Genomic DNA, 19300 nt, shown 5'->3' with positions numbered 1-19300 from the left:
TATCGATTCCGAACTAGACGAATTGCTACAGAAACACACGGTAGCGCATTGCAACGAGGGCCCTCACGCTTTCTGCAACAATATTTCTTAGTCACAGGTTAGCATTGAATTTAAAGGAGTTCAATCATTTCATGACTTACAGGCACTTCAAGATGGAGGGCATCCATCTTTTGATGGATCTACTCAAAGGAGACTGGATGGTCCGGCTGGACCTGAAAGACGCCTATCTGTCAATACCTATTTTCCCTTCTCACCGCCGCTTCCTCCAAATTCAATGGTGGAACCAGTGGTTCCTTCCTTTCGGGCTCTCCTCAGCACCATGGTGCTTCACCAAGGTGATGAAACCCGTGATAGCTCACCTACGAGGGCAAGGCATTCGCATGATAGTTTATTTAGAGGACATATTCATCATGGCGCAATCTCCAGCAGTAGCTGCCCTACATTTAGAAAATGACCATAGCTACTTTGTAAAACCTAGGATTCATGATCAACAAATCTAAATAAGCTCTTTCCCCCTCGCAAAAGGTGGATTTTCTAGGGTTCATCATAGATTCTCGGACAAGCCCAGTTAAGTCTTCCCCACTCAAAACTGAAATTCATCAGAAAGGAGCTCACCACACTGTTATCCAAGCAGACAGTCTCACTCAAAGTAATTGCCAGGATCGTGGGTCTTCTGGCATCCTCTATACAAGCAATCTTCCCGGGCCCTCTTCATTATCGGGCCCTTCAGAGGTTAAAAATACATCATCTTCAGAAATGTCCCTCTTACACGGACATTGTCCCTCTCTCTCTCTCTCTCTCTCTCTCTCAGGAGGCGAGGGAAGAGATACAGTGGTGGCTAAGCCAGCCGTTGGATCTGGGGTGCACGTTGCGGATATATCCACAGGCGGACGGTGGTCCCTGCGCGAACTCGATCTTCACATCAACTGCCGGGAACTCTTAGCGGGATCATTCGTAATCCGGACACTGTCACCCTCACGACTCTCATGTTGCATCCTACTTCGGATGGACAACATCTCGGCGGTAAGGTACATCAACAAATTGGGAGGCATGAGTTGTCAGATATCGGTGATAGCCGAATATATTCCAGGGCAGTCGAACATTGTAGCAGACTGGAAGTCCCGACATCTCAAGGATTACAGCGATTGGCAACTCCAACCCCAGATAGTCAGGTGGCTGCAAGCAATCTGGGGCAGTTGTGAGATCGACCTATTTGCGTCCAGACTGATTCGACAGTTGGAGAAGTTCTTCAGCTGGAGGCCGGATCCGTTAGCATTGGCAACAGATGCGTTTTCTCAGGACTGGTCCAAGGGCTTGAATTATGCCTTTTCCCTGTTCATATTGATTCCCAGGGTGACTAACCAAAGTTTCTCGCCACCTGGCAGAAGTGATTTTAGTTCCCCATGTGGAAGTTGCAGCCTTGGTTCCCCCATATTATTGGAAATGAGCTGTGATTTTCCCAGTATGATTCCGTCATCCTCGGTGACACTCCAGGGCCCTCATGGAGAAATGCACCCGATGATGTTATCGGGACAGTTGTCTCTGATGGCCTGGAGACTTTCAGGCAAAGATGGGAAATGCCGGGCTTTTTGGACGTAGCTGCGGCTTTCATCAACCAAGCCTGGGCTCCCTTCACCAGGAAACGTTATTCTTCAGCCTGGAAAGGCTGGTTCGTTGGTGCATGGAACAACACGTGGATCCCGTGGGGCCGAACTACCCCATGTTCCCATGTTGTACATTTTTTGTCGGAAAAGGCATCGTAAGGTCTGGTCTATCGTTAGGATAACAATTTTCCCAGATAGATGGCAAGCCGGTAAGTATGCACCCAGTAATTTGTAAATTACCAAAAGGTATTAGGGTAGCGAATCCACCTAAACCAAAGTATTCCTCTCTGTGGGATTTATCTCTAGTTCTTTCCTTATTTGACAAATGGCCACATAATGACATGTTGATGCGGAAACAACTATTGTGTAAGTTAGCAATGGTTTTATGCCCATCTGCCTGTCAGCAGTCTTCCGATGTGAAAGCCCTGGATCTTAAAGGTAGAGTATTTACTCCGGCAGGAGTTTCCTTTAATATTACTGCCAGAACTAAGACTTTGTTGAGAAGTGTTGAGTACCATGCTTTTACTGGTAATGCAAAACTATGTGTAGTTCATAGTCTAAAGGCTTATGAAGAATCTACCAGATCTATAAGACCTGATGGTGTGGTTCAATTGTTAATTGCCCTGCAAAACCCTTAAAAAACCGGTATCTGCGGCTACTAGAGCCAGATGGTTGAAATCAGTCATGAAACACGCGGGTATTGATATCCACGTGTATGGAGCACATTCTGTGCATGGAGCTATGGCCTCCAAAACCTTTATGTTGGGTTCTACTATTCAGGATATCATGCGATCTGCTGACTGGTCTTCTGAATCAACTTTTAAACAGTTCTATTATAAACCGGTGGGTGATATAGCCTCAGTTGTATTTGATAAGGGTTAAAGTAGCATAATCCGAAGCCTCCGGTCCTGTAATAGAATAAAAAATTTGCTAGCATTCGCCAAGAATTTTCAATTCTATTAAGGACACGAGGTGAGGATTATCCCACCCGGTTATATTACAAATTGTAATAATTACCCACCTGTATGTATTGATTATTCTGTCTTAGGCAGGAAATACAGATTTCTGGTATCTCCTTCTTTCCAGGTTCTGAAAAGAAGATTTTAACGTTCCCATTGGTTTCTTCCATGTTGGAGGATTTTGTTTGGACTTGAATTATTCTTGGGACTTAAAAAACGTTCGAGCAAAAAAAGAGGCTCACACAATGGTTATGGTGGCTTCTATAGGGTCATACAGGAAGTGATGTATACCAAGGCATCATAGGATGTGTAGTGTTGTTTGCATACAAAAGTTTTCTGATTGGCTGTTGTGAGTGCCAATAAATAGAAAGAGAAAGCCTACTCCTCGCCTCCATGTCCTTAATAGAATTGAAAATTCTTGGCGCGAATGCTAGCTAATTTTTTATTCTTCCACACAGCCACTGCCATATTTGGATGCTTTCCAAAGCGCAGAATGAAAAAAACACAACAACAATCACGTTTCTTTAGCTTGAAACTACACTGTTGATTTGCCATAAATATGCCATCACCACCTCCGGCTCGACATGGAATGCAGAATTGTTCTCCCTTGATCACTTTACTTATAGCAGGAGTTTAGATAAGACGAGGAGGATTAAGGCATTGTGAGGGGGGGAGGAGTGTGATGCGGAACATAAGGAATGGGGGCGTGACAGTGACACCAGCACAAAAGAAATGGGGTCGTGTAAGAATTTGTCACTGTAAGAGGTGGAGGAATTAAGAAATGAGACAAACAGGAAAGGGGAGATAGAGGTGTAAGTGTTTTAATGGAGCTGTATAGACTATTCTTTAAATATAACAGCAGTGTTATAAATAGGTGTATCTGGCATGTGATCGAAGGCGTGAACAGAGACAGTGCGGCTCTACAGAGTAACGCCTAGGCCATGAGGTTCATTTACGTAGCATGTACTCATCTTGTTACCGTGTGCTACTTTTCTTACAGATATCTGCACCCAATTCAGAAAGCTTTTTCTCTAATACTTGTGACTTATTCCTACCTATCGTGTGAATTACACTTGAATATCCAGGACTGAGTCGCACATCATTTACGTCAGAAGTTGTGATTACTCTAAGCTCAGTTGTGGCTCATTTATGCATCTGTTGGAGTAAGGCATGCTTACTTATGGAGGAAAAGATTTTTGTATCACAAACCTTTTTTTCAGTGTCTAAGCAACTTTTAATCCTGTAAATTTAAGAGTAAATCCCAGCTAAGCTAAAAGTCATACAAAACTACTCGCAAAAACACTGTGATTCAGGCCCTGAGTTTTAGGTGGAATATATATATTTGACAGTTGTACAACAAAACCACTTGGAGAAAAACACTGAATCCGCCCCTCCCCCCCCCACCCACCTTCATTCTTCAGCCGTGTGAACTAAAAGAGCGAGGTTTTCAGTATGAATAGTATTTGTTCGTTTTGCCTTGCAAAGTCCGCAGCTGTCTTTGCTCTCCGGCGCATATCCCTATTTATTTGATATTGCAAGGTATGAAAGAAAACTAAATGTGAACTTGGGAAGCGGGAAGAAACGTGGCTGTACACTGCAGCACTGCTCACAGAAGCCAGTGAGCCACTGCTGACGATTCTTGAAAAGCTAATTCCATAATGTTAATGAGTGCAGTAATTGGTTTAGATCTGAAGCCCAGGTTAGACTATTATCAGACAATGAACGCGCCACTACCCCCTCACGTTTGCTACTGCTGTTATAGTTTTGTCAACTGGACGCGCCACACTGCAGCATAGAGATAATTTACGGAATAATGTCACAAAGTTCTGCTGAAGGGTCGTGGACCAGTACAAACTAAGCAGCCGTGTAAATGTGTGCAGTGAGACAATGTATCACTGTCCAAGCATTCATTAAAATGGACGCGCCAGATAGTAACGCTCCAAAAACACTTCGTTCCCAGTCCGACACTGTGTCTTGAAATGTATCACAAAAAGCACACAACGGATAGGATGGCTGCTTCCGATTCCAGTCAGGTTGGATAATTGAAGCTGGCCTGCTATAAAATATCAAAGTCTATGATGTCGCGTATTAATTTACTTCCAGATTTACTTTCCTCAGTAATGTATGAATGGGCGCCGGTCGTCAGTGTCTGGCCGCTCTAGCACGCACCTGATTCAGTTTGGCGCATTCAATGGGAAACCTCGAATCTGGGGTTAACTGGGAGGGGATGTGGGGGTGTGGGGCGGTCCTGAGTGATCATGAGGGAAGATGACAGGGTTCCTGGGGGCGCAGAAGGAGTGCTGGACGTGATTCCTGCTAAGTGCGTCAGCAGCCAGCAAAGGAGCAGGAGCGTCAGAGCCACACACGGCATCCTCCTCGGAGCCTGCTCGTCATCTCTGCACAGTCTGCAGCAGCATCGGCGGAAGGCAGTCAGAGGGAACAAGTGAAACGGGGCCAGACGCTCGAAGCAGGGAGTCCCGATACCTGGGCGAGGGAAGGGCCGGCTGGAGAAGGAAAGAACCCTCTACGGCGTCCAGGAGGACACGACAAAACTGGATCGGGGCACTCTCGGCACCGGGGACAGGTGGCCCACACCCGGCAGCAGCGAGCAGCAGCCGGGCATTGGGCGGGAGAGAGTGGCCTGTGAACCAGGCTACTTACTCCTCATCAGAAGGGCGAGAACACTTCAGCACCAAGGAGAGAAGGGGGACTCGGCACGAGGGGCGGGCGGCATGAACGCTGGGAAGTCAGCAGCAATTTGCAAGAAGCAAGTACCCACCATCACTAGAGGCAGCAACTGAGTCAAGAGAGCAGCAGAACAAGGAAGATCGAGACTGGGGGCAGAGACCCGCAGCCGGAGAGTGGCAGCAAGTGGGCATACGGCACCAACAGAGTGGCATGGAGGCCGACACAAAGCAGCAATAGAGAGGCAGGCGCCCGCAATAGGAGGGAGGCAGGGAGACTGGCACTCAGCGCCAACAGCGAGGCAGGCACCCTCAACGGGAGAGGGGCTGCGAGTAGCCAGCAGCAACAGAGAAGCGGGCATCCGTAATAGGAGACAGGCAGCGTCAATGGAGAGCCGGGCGCCCGCAGCAGGAGAGTGACAAGAAGTCTGTCATGCAGTAGCAATAGGGGGGTCAGACACCCAGTAGTAGGAAAGTGACATTGAGCGCACACGAAAGAGACAGCGAGGCAACCACCCGGCTGCAGCAAGCCGAGCTGCGGGGAGTAAAGCAGCAGCACTAGGAAGTGTGAGCAGGGGCAGAAAGCAGGGAAAAAGTGATAGCGAGTTAGGCAGGCAGTAGCACGACAAACTGGGTGACAGGCACGTAGACACGAGAGTTGCAGCGAGTCACGTATGCAGCAGCACTAGGGAATGAGAGAGCTCGATACGTGTCACTTGAATCACTAAGGAGATAGGGAGGGGGAGGGGGGGGAATCATCTAGTAGCTCTCCAGGAACACGGGAGATGAAGTTAGGTGACAACAAACAGCGGCGGTGGAAGGGCACAGCAGCTGACGCTGCCCTTGGAAGACTGTGACAAGGAGAGACGGACCGAATCAGGGAAACCCGGAAAATTTCATCAGGGTGCAGAGGATCTGCCACAACAGAGAGGGCACCTAGGACTTGAAGTCCTGTAGAGACAAGGTCTAGTCCCCTGAAAGGACAGCAAAGCCTTCCACGTCTAAATAGAGCACCAGCAACAGCCCACCTCAGGGCCTCCCCTGCATGGAAAAGGCAGCAGCCATGCCGCCCCCTCCCAGACTCTACCTGCCTCGGAACTTCAGCTGCACCGCCTGCCTGTACGGCAGCCTGGGCGAGCCCTGCAAGGGCGCCGAGGAGCGGGACGACGAGCGCGGCTGCAGGATCCTGCCCCCGCCGGAGGAGCCAGACCTGGAAGATGAGTCCCCGCCAGAGATCAACGCGGAGCCCGCCCCCGACAAGCCCAGCCGCGGCCGGGAGCCCACCCTGGCCCCGCAAAGCCCCGGGGCCCGCCGCAGGGCCAAGTCGCTGCCCACGCCGGGCGAGCGGCGCCTGCAGCTGGAGATCGCGGCGGCGGCGCAGAGCCCGTCGCGCCGCAAGAAGGTGCGCTTCGCCGACTCGCTGGGCCTGGAGCTGACCGCCGTGCGCCACTTCTCCGACGCCGACGCCCCGCGGGTGCCTGCGCACGTCCTGAGCGGCCTGCGGAAGACGCCGCGGCCGCCGGCGCCGGGGGAGCTGAGCGTGCTGCTGCAGGCCCCGGTGCAGTCCGTGCTGCTCGAGCCGCTCTTCCCGCCCAACCCCGGCGCCGACCCCGGCTTCCTGGAGCGCGTGCGGCAGCAGCACCTGAGCCTGGAGAGCCTGCGCACCGACCAGTTCAGCGTCAGCGGCCTGGTGCGCGTCGTCAACGAGTCCTACGAGAAGACTGTGACCGTGCGCTACAGCCTGGACCGCTGGGCCTCGGCGGCCGACTGCGCCGCCTCCTACCTGCCCGGCTCCAGCGACCGCCACACCGACCGCTTCAGCTTCAAGCTGGTGACGCCCTCGCTGCTCGAGAAGGGCGGCCTGCTCGAGTTCGCCATCCGCTACTGCGTGTGCGGGGCCGAGTACTGGGACAACAACGAGGGCCACAACTACAAAGTGCGCAGCCACCGCCTGCGGGTGTCCCCGCCCCGGGACTGCGACAGCGCCTGGATACACTTCATATAGCACCCCCGAGGCCCATGAGGAGAGCGCCTGGAAACACTCCATGTGGCCTCGGGACCAACCCGAGGACGCTTGAAACCCTCCGAGAAGAGCACAGGAATACTCTTGGGAGAACGTGTGAGGGCCCCGAGGCCCGCAGTGAAAGGCCTCTGGATACAGTTCATAAAGGGCCGCCTCTGCCTGAGAACACGTTGGACCTCACTTCATGCAGGCCTTGAAGCGCTTGGAGAACAGCGCCTGGGTATCTAAATGTTGGCCTGTCAGAAGTTCGTAGCTCTTGGATGCACTTCCTATATGGGTTACCATATTTGCCTCAGAGAACCGCGCCCGGATGCACTTCATGTATGTCCATTCTGAGATCACCAGGGAACAGTGCCTGGACACTTCAGACAAGGCATCCTCTGGGACTCCCAGGCACTTGTAACAGGAAAGTTGTTTGGTCTCATAAAACCACACCTCGAGGCACTTTATCAAAGGCCACCCAGAGTTAAGGTTCAGCATAAACTTTATATGTGACCTGTCTGAAGCTTAGAGAACCGTGCCTAGATGTATTTATATAGTACAAAGTACTAGGGGTTATCATCTTTGTAATAATAATATTCAGATTTTTATAGCTCAGTTAATCATCAGTGAGGGTCCCTAGGCGCTGTTCCTAGGCATGGGGGGATTAGATGATATGCCCAGAATCACAGAATGATGAGTTGACACAGACTTGAACCTGGATCCCCAGCTCCAAGGTCGGCAGCTCTGGCCGTTAGTCCACACCCTCTGCTCTCCCAGAGAGGGTTCCACCATGGCTGCACCTAGATACACTTTATACAGCACCTATCTGAGGTACCTCATGCAATATGCCCCCATGCCTACATAGAACATCACCTAGCTATACTTCATATAATGCCTGTTGGTATCCCAATCAAAGCAGCGCCTTCATATATCTCATAGTGCGATGTAGGATATTGGTGTTTGTACCCACTCTTTCTCTACGCTACATATTCTAGGCCCCTAGCTCTTTAATGTAGTCTGTGAGTTGTACTGTAGCTTCACTTCAAGGGATCTGATTGGACTAACACACCTGAAGATTGAAAAAAAATTCTAAACTGAACTATGTGGTCCCTGATCATTTAGAGCAAGATAAAAACAGTTGGATCATATACTCTAGACGTTCTGGTAGACACAACCAAAGATTAAGACTACTTATATTAATAATAGGCGATTGAATAAACTGCAACGCCTCATTGAAAATAGATTTAAAGTAATTGATGGTTCGTGACAGACTAATTCATGTAAAACTTCACTTAGGCCCAGCCCAAGAACACAGTAACTCTAATTCATACATTGGCTTTAGGATTATGTTCTGTCACCAAAGCAAACTTCAATGTACCCAAAGCATTAAGAACACATCAGTTCTTGGAACAATGAGCCAGGCTGGTGCAAATAGCCACACATTCACTTCAGACAATCCTGGCCTCAGAAAAAATAGGATTTCCCAATTAAAAGGGTTACTTCTGATAGTGGTAAAAAAAACGTAAGCTCTCTCTGGCTTTTGGCTAATCCACTTCTTACAGTGCTGGCCTGATGGTATTGAACTGCCCCACTTTAGACCTGCATCTTGTCACAGAGCCAATTCCACACACCATGAACCCATGTCACTTGATAGAAGGCTAGTCAAACCATTCCAGTTAAGAGAAGGGACTGCCATTGATATCTGTTGCATTTCGCCTTCGGCATTCAAGGCACCAGCATTCTGTTTTAAGGTGTCCTTAGCTTCCATTAATGTCTCAGAGTTTCATTGGAACCTCTTGAATGTGGCCGATTCCATATTCTCTTTGGTAAGTCATGCAAATGGAGAGACCTAAAAAGAAAACCCAAAGTACCATGTTTTTTAAAGAACTGACTCATTCGTTAGTGTCATTTTTACAAACACGCAATGCATTTCCCACAGTGATTTTGTTTTCTTTCTCCTCAGAGATTCAGAACTATGCTTCATAGCGTTTCATTTTTACTGATCTCCCTCATAAGGATTCCAAGTGCATTGGTTATTCATATTTCAAAAACTCTTTAGAGTATTCCACTGGACGGTTCAAAAGGACTATTTTAAAATAAATAATGCATTCTCCCAAAGCAATCCATTAGTACTGAAAACAGGTTTTCAATATAACTGTCCCCTCAAAGAACACAAACAGTATCTTCTCAATACTCCAAAATTCAGTCTCTGTGGTTCTGGTAGTTTCTACAGGATTGTGAAATGCTAACTGGATGTTTTGCTTTCTTGCTGCAATTTTCCTTTGCTTTGTCCCCAAGGATTCATGTCTTTCTATGGATGTTAATTGCGCTCTTCTCAAACATTCATCATAGTGTCCCAATGGACACTCATGATGATTTCCGAAACATCAACGAGTGTGTGTGAGACTCTGTTCTTCTGAAGAAAAACTGTTTTGTGAGAATTTTGTAACACTATTATGTCATTGAAGGGCTGTTTTGGATACAGTGGTTGCACTTTTTAAAGACAGCTTAACTGAAAGGGTCAAGTTTTTAGGTGACATAACTAGTGCTCCTGTAGTTTTGGGTGAAGCAGAGCCCAGATCCCACATGCCCTTAAGTGCTGTAACCGATGTCTTTAGCTCTCTTTGACAGGCTCACCTACCCAGCACCATTACTGAGTAACTTTGCATTAATGAAGCTGTTCCTTGGTACCTTGCTGCTAGTCCGCACACCTATTGGTGAATCAATAAGAACATTGAGTATCATTTCACTAGTTGCTATTTTTGTACACAAAGTAGATTCTTTGTCGAAAAAAGGTTCATATATTTTTAAAACCTTCTGTATCTTAATGTTAGGAAAAGTGGGTATATAATACATGAACATTTGCAAAATGCAGATACCAAATAACTTATTGTTATGGCTCCTAAACCGCAGGCTGTAGGTATTTCGCCAGAAATTGATATATTGTTTTCTGAAAACATTGCTCGCTTATACCACACGTGTATACATTTCCAAGTCAGTGCTTCTTGTTTGTTTTAATTGTTTCAAGAATGTTCTGTGTGTTCGATTCAAGTGTTTCTAAGCTAGGCTGTTCTATGTGTCGTTGCAAGGCCTCACTCAAATTGTAGATTAGTTCGAGGTTTAACCCCAACTTTAAGCCAATAAGCTGCTAATGAATCGGAAACGTGTTGTAGACATGCTGAAACAATATCAAGCAGAAAGGGAGTACAATACCCTAGCTCTGTGAAAATGGTGTCACAGTGAATGGTTGTCTGAGATTTTACTATACTAGTATGTGTGTTCGTCGCTAATCTCTCAGGGGCTCTGATCAGTGGGCTACACCACAGCGAAGTAGTTAGGTGTTGATTGGTGCTGTGCTTACCTGGTACTTGTGAAAAAGGTGCTTGTCCTGTTCCTCTAAGTGTGCTTCCTGTCCAGTGTTTCACCGCTGCTGTAGAGGATACATACAGTACTGCAAAAATAGTCATCTTGGTGAAGTCTTAGTGGTGATGCAATGAAGAATCGCAACCCCTTACTTGATTCAGCATCATGTGATCCTGTTTTGTTTAAGGACCACCTAGTACACATGGAATTCACTGTCAAATACATCGACTTTATTTTTAAATAAAGTGTCTGCTTGGCCCATTTTGATGCAACCTTAACAAGAAATGCAGGCCTGAGAATGTTAACTTTATTATAATGTAGATTCAAAGCTCCTGTAAGTATTTCGGTTGATTTTTTTACCCTTTTATTTTATACAATTGTATATCTGCGATACAATGGGCCAACACTTATGTTAGACCGAGAAGCTGTTTTCCTGCATCAATGGTTGTGGCTATCCCAGGGTTTTAGATCGTTGTAACTCTACACTGGCGAGTGCATGCACATTATCGTAAACCTGTATTTACTGCACTATATTCCGGCCTACGAAGGCCCAAGGCGAAATACCACAATGAGTAGGCGGAGAGGCTCTACATGGAGCTCCCTCTTTGGAATGTGACTACACATGAAATGTATTCACATATGCTTCTGACAAACGTGCATGCCTTTACTCCTGTGCCATTTGCTATTCAGATGAATTAGAACATTTGCTCACGGTCATATTTCACAATTTTTACCTCGTTTCTAAAGACAAATGAAACCTGTACTGTATTGGTCTCAGAATCACGTGCATATTACAAGTTGTAGGCAGCACTACTGGAAAATGCTTCTGTAATGCATCACTGATTATTGATCCATCTGTACAATGAAACAAATGTCTAAAGTTCATGTTAAGCATATGGGCAGATCTGCTGTCTGACCTTGTTTTTAAAATGGAAAAATAAGGTTGATCTTATGCCTGTTTTTTTAACCGACACTCATTTTTTAGCTAACACTATTTTTTTGTGCTTCCTAGCTGAATAAAACGTGGATCTCAGGGGCTACTTTGTTAATTACCCTCTGGCACCCTTCAGTCACCTTTGCCAGGCCATAAGTTAGTCACACCCACCAGCGCATGTATCTGAACCCATTGACCTCAATCTGGACTCTGCCACGGTTTTTTCTCTTCTAAATGCGAGGTATGAGAGCATCCTGTTTTCCCTGTCTGTTGTGCATTAGAGAGATTAGTTTGAGGCACACACCAATTAATGGCCAGACATACATACATGCCTAGAACCGACGGCAGATTTTTACTCGAATCGCAGATGATCATTGGTACTGACATATTCATAGACCTTTTCATGAAATCTCTGACCACCACCTCATGACCCTGCACCAATCTGGATTATTTTTGTGTATGTGATCGATTTCTGCATAAACAGTATCACAGTAATGTTATTCATATGTTCTGTCCTACATACATATTGCATACATCATTTTCTTTTCTTTCATACAGTTGATGTATGAGCACTGATTTGTTTTCTCTGAATCAACCATAATGTATGTAGAATTCTCAGCCAACACATGATTTGTCCTAAGGCTTATGTGTGTAGGCCACATCACACTGTCAGGTACAGGCCGCTGCCATGATGTTTCCTGGCAATACAACTCTCTTGGGCGAGTTGTAGGTGTAATACTTGTGGTTACTGGATAAGACAATCAGAGTCAATGAAGCACTATACCAGAGGAAGATGAATTTTAGAATTGCATGTTAATTATATGTCGAACATCTTAAGTCCATAGTTGCTAACCGCTGAGAGTACAATGAATTAATAAATGATAGACTTGGAGGTTTAATAGTTTGGAGCCTTAGGACGAAGTGTGTGTTGGTTAAAATTGAACTAACACTATGGAGGATTTCAGAAAAATCAATGTTCATCCTTCAACACTGTGAAAGAAAATAAGACTATGTATACAGTTCATATCGACAGTCAGTGGAACATATGAATGCAATGATTAAAGGAGTTTAAGTACTTTTACTATTTGTGGTGTGCAATCTGTTTTGTGAAGAATATGTTTGTTTACCTTGTGAACTTATGGGCAACATTTGTTAACAGATTTCCATACCATAAGCAGCACCCGTTGGATTGGAATTGGGTCTTGTTTCACTTTTAATATACTTTAGGATTTGAGCTCATCTTTTACCTTTTGTTATCTTTTCGGATTAGCACCCACAAATGTGACTGCTTTTAACTTCTTCTTCAGTTGATATGTGTTCTGTGCACTTTAGCAAGTAAGATTATGAGATCATTACATATGTCTAGAAAAACGTTTTACTTTTAAACACAACTGCAGCAGAATTTTAACAAAGCTAATGTCTTCTACTTCTAGATAGTGTAAGACAGTACAATGTTGCTCTTTCACTTTCTTGATAATTTGCACTTTATATTAAGATTTTAGAACTGGGTGGGAATGTGTACCCAAAATTGTCTCAGGGCAGATTTTTCTTTCTAAAAAAATGAGCTATTTTTGTCAAACTTGATTTTTCACACACATTCCAAAACTGAAATTTATAAGAAATTCTGAGCGTGTGTTATAGTGAAGTCATAAAACTGTAGCTTATGTTTTGAAGCTCAGGGCATGTGTTGTACTGAAGTCATAAAACTAGTTTATGTTTACGAAAGAAAACGCAAATATTTTACACATCATATTACTCGTACCAGATCTTCTTAAACGTGTTCCAAACCAAGCATATGAGTTGAGATTTTAAAATTTTGCTCCCAGAGGAGCCATTTCATGCTCCAACTTGGTAGACAATTATTATTTCTAGCTTCTTTTGGTCAGTTTTCTGTGGATTCAAATTTCCTAGGACAGTAGACAACGATAGCACCATTCAACATTCATTAAATCCGGAGGCAGTATTTCTGGTACAACCCCCTTCACAAACATTTTACTTACTCTTTACTAGTGGATCAAAGTTGGCTCCATTTTAAAATCACCGCTCTACTCTTAATACGGACTTCTATTGCTAGTCACATACTGGTTGGATATCTGAAAAATCAATGGACAAAAATGGAGTTCTAATTAGAAGTAAAGTCTTTCTTTCCATTGAGCTGATCCCAACAACATTATTGTTAGTGTGTAATGTTAAATACATAATTCCTTGTATTTATCACTCAGTGCTGTTTACTCTTATGAATATCAATACTATCCGGGACTGCATCAGAGGCAAATGATTTGAGTATCCAATGCATTGATGTTTGCATTAAAACAATTTGTCCATCAAGTGCAACTGTTTCATAGGGTACCAGAAAGTAAAAGGACCTTTCTGAACAACACAGTGTACCAAAATTACTTCTACACCTCTGTGATTATTACTATTTGGACACTGTGAATCAATTTATGACCGAATCTCTATTTGTTTTAGTATTCTTTGTGCAAAATTGTAGTTTAATGAGTTAACACCTTACTTGTGGGCTATCTTTCACTAATATAACATACATTTTCCAGAAATTGTGGCAAAGGAATTGCACTACATTGTAGATTAGGTCTATCAGAACAGCAGAGTGCATATGCATATTGTTTCTCAATATTAACCAATATTACCACCGAAGATAGAACATTGAAAGTCAAACAGCCTGTGAGAATGCTCACATTGTCGGCTTTACCAATAGCCGAAGGTCTGCCCAGGGAGCATACTGTGACTGCCAGCTCACTGCCCCTCTAATGTTCATTTAGCGGTGGTCCTTACTTCTTCCTACCCACATTTCACCCACAGCTAAGGAACATACTGGGAAAATGATTGGAGCCGGAACTACTTCTCACCTTGATTGTAGGGAAAACTGTCTCCTTTCCACTCATGGCGCCCCCCATGCTTTCTCAAAAGCTGATACCATTTCATTTATGGCTGTGTGAGTGCCCTGTGGGGGGAAAAGTATAAAAACGTTAACAAACTGCTGTGTTTGCTTATGTTTTCTACTACCATGTGGCAATCTGGCTTACATCCCCCTTCAGCAAAGCACCCTGTCTGAAATAACAGCTTCTATGAAGTAGGCAGGAGGAGTGCTGCAGGGGAAAGGAGTATTTATTCCTACCCTCCAGGTAAGAGACAGAGCTCGCTGTTGCTTTACCTCCTTAGTTTTGGCTGGTGAAATCCTAATAGTCTTATTGTAATTACCTGCAGGGAAAAAGGGCTATTAAATATTCACATTATATGCCTGTGACTTGGTCATATAACCACTATAGGTGTGGCAGGGTATACTCAGACATGAGTCCCTTGCTCACTGCTCCATCAGGATTCAAGCAAGCCGGGCCGACGACGCCTGAAATGGCAGAAACCGGTCCCCGGAAGCTTGTCTCCTTTCTGGTGAAGAATTGGCTTGGTAGTTTGGTCTGCCCTGTTCCCATGATGCACTGGGCCAGGGACAGACTAATTTGCATATAGCCAGGTTCTGAGCTGGGATGGGGCAGTGAGCTAAATAACGGTGATGGATCAAGCCCTGATCTTTGGACTGGGTAAGAGTGGTCTGCTTAATTCAGACACTCTGTTCATCACCACCCCCTTTTCTGAATCGTTTTTGGCCACTATAGGTGTGGCAGGGTATACTCAGACATGAGTCCCTTGCTCACTGCTCCATCAGGATTCAAGCAAGCCGGGCCGACGACGCCTGAAATGGCAGAAACCGGTCCCCGGAAGCTTGTCTCCTTTCTGGTGAAGAATTGGCTTGGTAGTTTGGTCTGCCCTGTTCCCATGATGCACTGGGCCAGGGACAGACTAATTTGCATATAGCCAGGTTCTGAGCTGGGATGGGGCAGTGAGCTAAATAACGGTGATGGATCAAGCCCTGATCTTTCGACTGGGTAAGAGTGGTCTGCTTAATTCAGACACTCTGTTCATCACCACCCCCTTTTCTGAATCGTTTTTGGCCACTATAGGTGTGGCAGGGTATACTCAGACATGAGTCTCTTGCTCACTGCTCCATCAGGATTCAAGCAAGCCGGGCCGACGACGCCTGAAATGGCAGAAACCGGTCCCCGGAAGCTTGTCTCCTTTCTGGTGAAGAATTGGCTTGGTAGTTTGGTCTGCCCTGTTCCCATGATGCACTGGGCCAGGGACAGACTAATTTGCATATAGCCAGGTTCTGAGCTGGGATGGGGCAGTGAGCTAAATAACGGTGATGGATCAAGCCCTGATCTTTGGACTGGGTAAGAGTGGTCTGCTTAATTCAGACACTCTGTTCATCACCACCCCCTTTTCTGAATCGCTTTTGGCCACTATAGGTGTGGCAGGGTATACTCAGACATGAGTCCCTTGCTCACTGCTCCATCAGGATTCAAGCAAGCCGGGCCGACGACGCCTGAAATGGCAGAAACCGGTCCCCGGAAGCTTGTCTCCTTTCTGGTGAAGAATTGGCTTGGTAGTTTGGTCTACCCTGTTCCCATGATGCACTGGGCCAGGGACAGACTAATTTGCATATAGCCAGGTTCTGAGCTGGGATGGGGCAGTGAGCTAAATAACGGTGATGGATCAAGCCCTGATCTTTGGACTGGGTAAGAGTGGTCTGCTTAATTCAGACACTCTGTTCATCACCACCCCCTTTTCTGAATCGTTTTTGGCCACTATAGGTGTGGCAGGGTATACTCAGACATGAGTCCCTTGCTCACTGCTCCATCAGGATTCAAGCAAGCCGGGCCGACGACGCCTGAAATGGCAGAAACCGGTCCCCGGAAGCTTGTCTCCTTTCTAGTGAAGAATTGGCTTGGTAGTTTGGTCTGCCCTGTTCCCATGATGCACTGGGCCAGGGACAGACTAATTTGCATATAGCCAGGTTCTGAGCTGGGATGGGGCAGTGAGCTAAATAACGGTGATGGATCAAGCCCTGATCTTTGGACTGGGTAAGAGTGGTCTGCTTAATTCAGACACTCTGTTCATCACCACCCCCTTTTCTGAATCATATAACCACAAGGACATGTATTTGCCAGCTATTGTTGTCTACTGTTGTGCGTAGTAAAGGCATCCCGTTTTATAGTCTCTTGGCTGAGGGCTGTTCCTCAGGCCAAAATCTCAAGAATAGGGTATTTGAGAACTAGAATGTTGAGTGCTCTGCCGAAGACAGTAAAGTTGGAGGAGGGTAATATTTAAAGAATTTTAGCTGAGGATGGCTTCCTGATAATTATTGATGGGGATGGAGTTAGAAATATAAATAAATAAATAACAAATAAAAATAAATAAATATAAATAATATAAATAGAGTTAGAATGCCAGACGCAAAACCAACAGCCCTATTCCACCCTGTTCAATACCTGGGAGTGCTCTGCCTTGTAAATAAGACATTTAAAATTTGTAGTGCAGTTCATAAAATGTTTATTTAGATGGTGTTTTCGCATATTGTTCTTTAGATGGAAATTTACTTGAGTCATTTTTGTCACTGTGGTAAGGTGGTAAGTTGCCACCATTTTTTTCTATCAAAATGCACTGGAGTAAATGCTGTTTTTGGTGGTTACAATAAAGGAGCAAATCAGAAGGGTGATTACAGATCTTATTGACAGTTTAAATCATATATTGGCAATACCACACTAAGTTTACTGATTGTGACTTTTAAAGCGATTTCACCATGTACATTTTTTTTTAGAGTTTCATATAGTGCAAACTAGCATTGAGACATCAGGTATCTGAGCCCTTTACATGAACACCAGTTTCATTACAGATGTACACATTCATTTTTGTTAGACACAGGGAGATTAAGTGATGGGCCAAGAATCACAGGATGTTGAGCATCGTTGCCGAGACTTGAACGCGGTTTCCCAGCTTCAAGGTCGACGGATCTAGCCCTAAGGCTACATCCTCTCCCCTAAAATCTTGGAGTCAAAATAGTTTTGTACTATAAATTCACAAATCTCTTCTTCATCCATGTGAGGAAAAATCTTGACACATTGAGTAATTGTATACTTGAAACAGTATCAGCAGTCTGTCAATCGATTCCCTAGTACCAACTACAGCTTCACCACAGATTTCTAATGATTAGCTAAAGTGCTAACATTCTATATTCATGCCAAACGTCAGTCACACGTGAACACCATGTTGCTAAAATAGAACCTATTGTCTTAAAGCATTTCCTATAGCAAAGGTAATCATAAGTAAGTAAAATATGGGCATTAAATGTATTCTATATTGTTAATTCATAAATGAAACCAGATGGTTCCAAAAACATGAAGGGAATAGAGTTTCAGTCATTTATGGAATGATATATTTGTTAATTTCTTAAAAACAAGTAATGGCAAAGATCCTCGCCTACATTCTTCCCACAGCTGCTTCCTAAAACTATTCGTTCTGTACATTGCTTAATACCGCTTTAATTTTGAATTAGAAACAAATTGTTAGACGAAGCAGTTATTTTGTCTTCTGTTTTAATACATGGTGTAGATTTTTAAAGGGACAGCAAGCTACAAGAAAGAGCACTGGTTTCAGATGTTTTTATGTTAAGTAAAAATGAAATGACATATATATTCAAATATATGTATGTAATGTCGAGAAAAAATGTGTCAGCTTCTTTGTCTTATAAATGACCACATTCAAGATTAATTAATTATAATGTATTCCTAAAAAGCAATGTCCTTGTTCTAATAAGGTTCTTTAACCATATAGCAGAACATCTTGCTGCATGCCTGGGTAACTAACAAGATAGACACTACTTTGGATAGTTAGCATCCATCTTTAGTGCATACAGAAATAATTCTATTGTGGCAAAGTTAATTATATTTTAGCTCATTCTGTGGTGTTTTTCACTTCACAATACAGCGATGACTACCTATGTGGCTTCCTACACAGAAACATTAAATATTGTGCTGTCTTTGATTGTTAACTACAGACGACGCTTATGGTTTGAAAACATTGCCAGTATGTGGTTATAAGTTTACACTGCCATTTTCCTAATTTGAAACTCCCCTGGACAAGCAAGGGGCCGACTGTTCAATAAAAGCAAACAATAAATAATTTATTTCTTAAAAACGCAGCCGTTTTCCTTATGTGCTCTTCATGAATAATGAGACATCTATTTTAAAACAACGAATAAGAAAGAGTGTGAAAAACACTGGTGTTTCATAGACCAGACAATAGCTGTGACTCATATCCAGGAAGTTGCAGGGCCACGAAAATATCATAGGTGAGGCTTATATTTCTCTATGATCACCAGGGTCACCTTGGCCACCTGGGATGAGGTAGCAATCACAACCTTTTCCCTCTCCAGCAACGTCTACGACAGGCAACCTCGATTTCTCCCTACCTGCAACAAGAGATGCCGTCAGTGCATGGCAGAAAGCAGTCTGTAAAATAATTGGAGAGTTTTAAACAAAAAGGCCCTTGTGCCTTCGAACAGATAAAGGACTTTGGCATTCAAGAGGGGAAGAGACGGAAACACCTTCAGACTAGGCACTGGAGTACTCGGGGCTCTATCAGACCACACACTAGTAGACCCATGTTGACATTTGAGAATTGAGTTCTTGCAAAATAGACAGTGAATGATTTCTCAGCCAAAAGATGCAGGTAGGCATATCCCCAACGTAGAAGAGATGGAAGGAGGAATTGGGTCGCTCACTCAAAGAAACAGAATGGTCACTCATCTTTTATAGAACACGGGGGACAGCCACACTACATTGGTACTATACACTTGCAAGGATACATACATGGATGCCTCGAAGCCTGGGCAGTGC

At 44.6% G+C, this 19300-nt stretch overlaps 1 protein-coding gene across 1 annotated transcript; it reads left to right on the top strand.

Annotated features, from left to right (window-relative positions):
• Positions 1-5838: 5838 nt before the first annotated feature.
• LOC144797674 (protein phosphatase 1 regulatory subunit 3E-like) lies at positions 5839-9999 on the top strand. The gene has a single exon (XM_078668392.1). It carries the CDS (start codon positions 6293-6295, stop codon positions 7250-7252), a length of 960 nt encoding a protein of 319 aa, XP_078524518.1. The 5' UTR covers positions 5839-6292; the 3' UTR covers positions 7253-9999.
• Positions 10000-19300: the final 9301 nt, after the last annotated feature.

The sequence above is a fragment of the Lissotriton helveticus genome, chromosome 12, assembly GCF_964261635.1.
Source record: "Lissotriton helveticus chromosome 12, aLisHel1.1, whole genome shotgun sequence".
NCBI classification, from domain to species: domain Eukaryota; kingdom Metazoa; phylum Chordata; class Amphibia; order Caudata; family Salamandridae; genus Lissotriton; species Lissotriton helveticus.
The sequence above is the reverse complement of the archived record's forward strand: the minus strand, read 5'-3'. Positions and strand labels throughout refer to the sequence as shown.

Coding starts and splice junctions, on each gene's coding strand:
- LOC144797674 (XM_078668392.1), top strand. CDS start 6,293: ATGGAAAAGGCAGCAGCCATGCCGCCCCCTCCCAGACTCTACCTGCCT.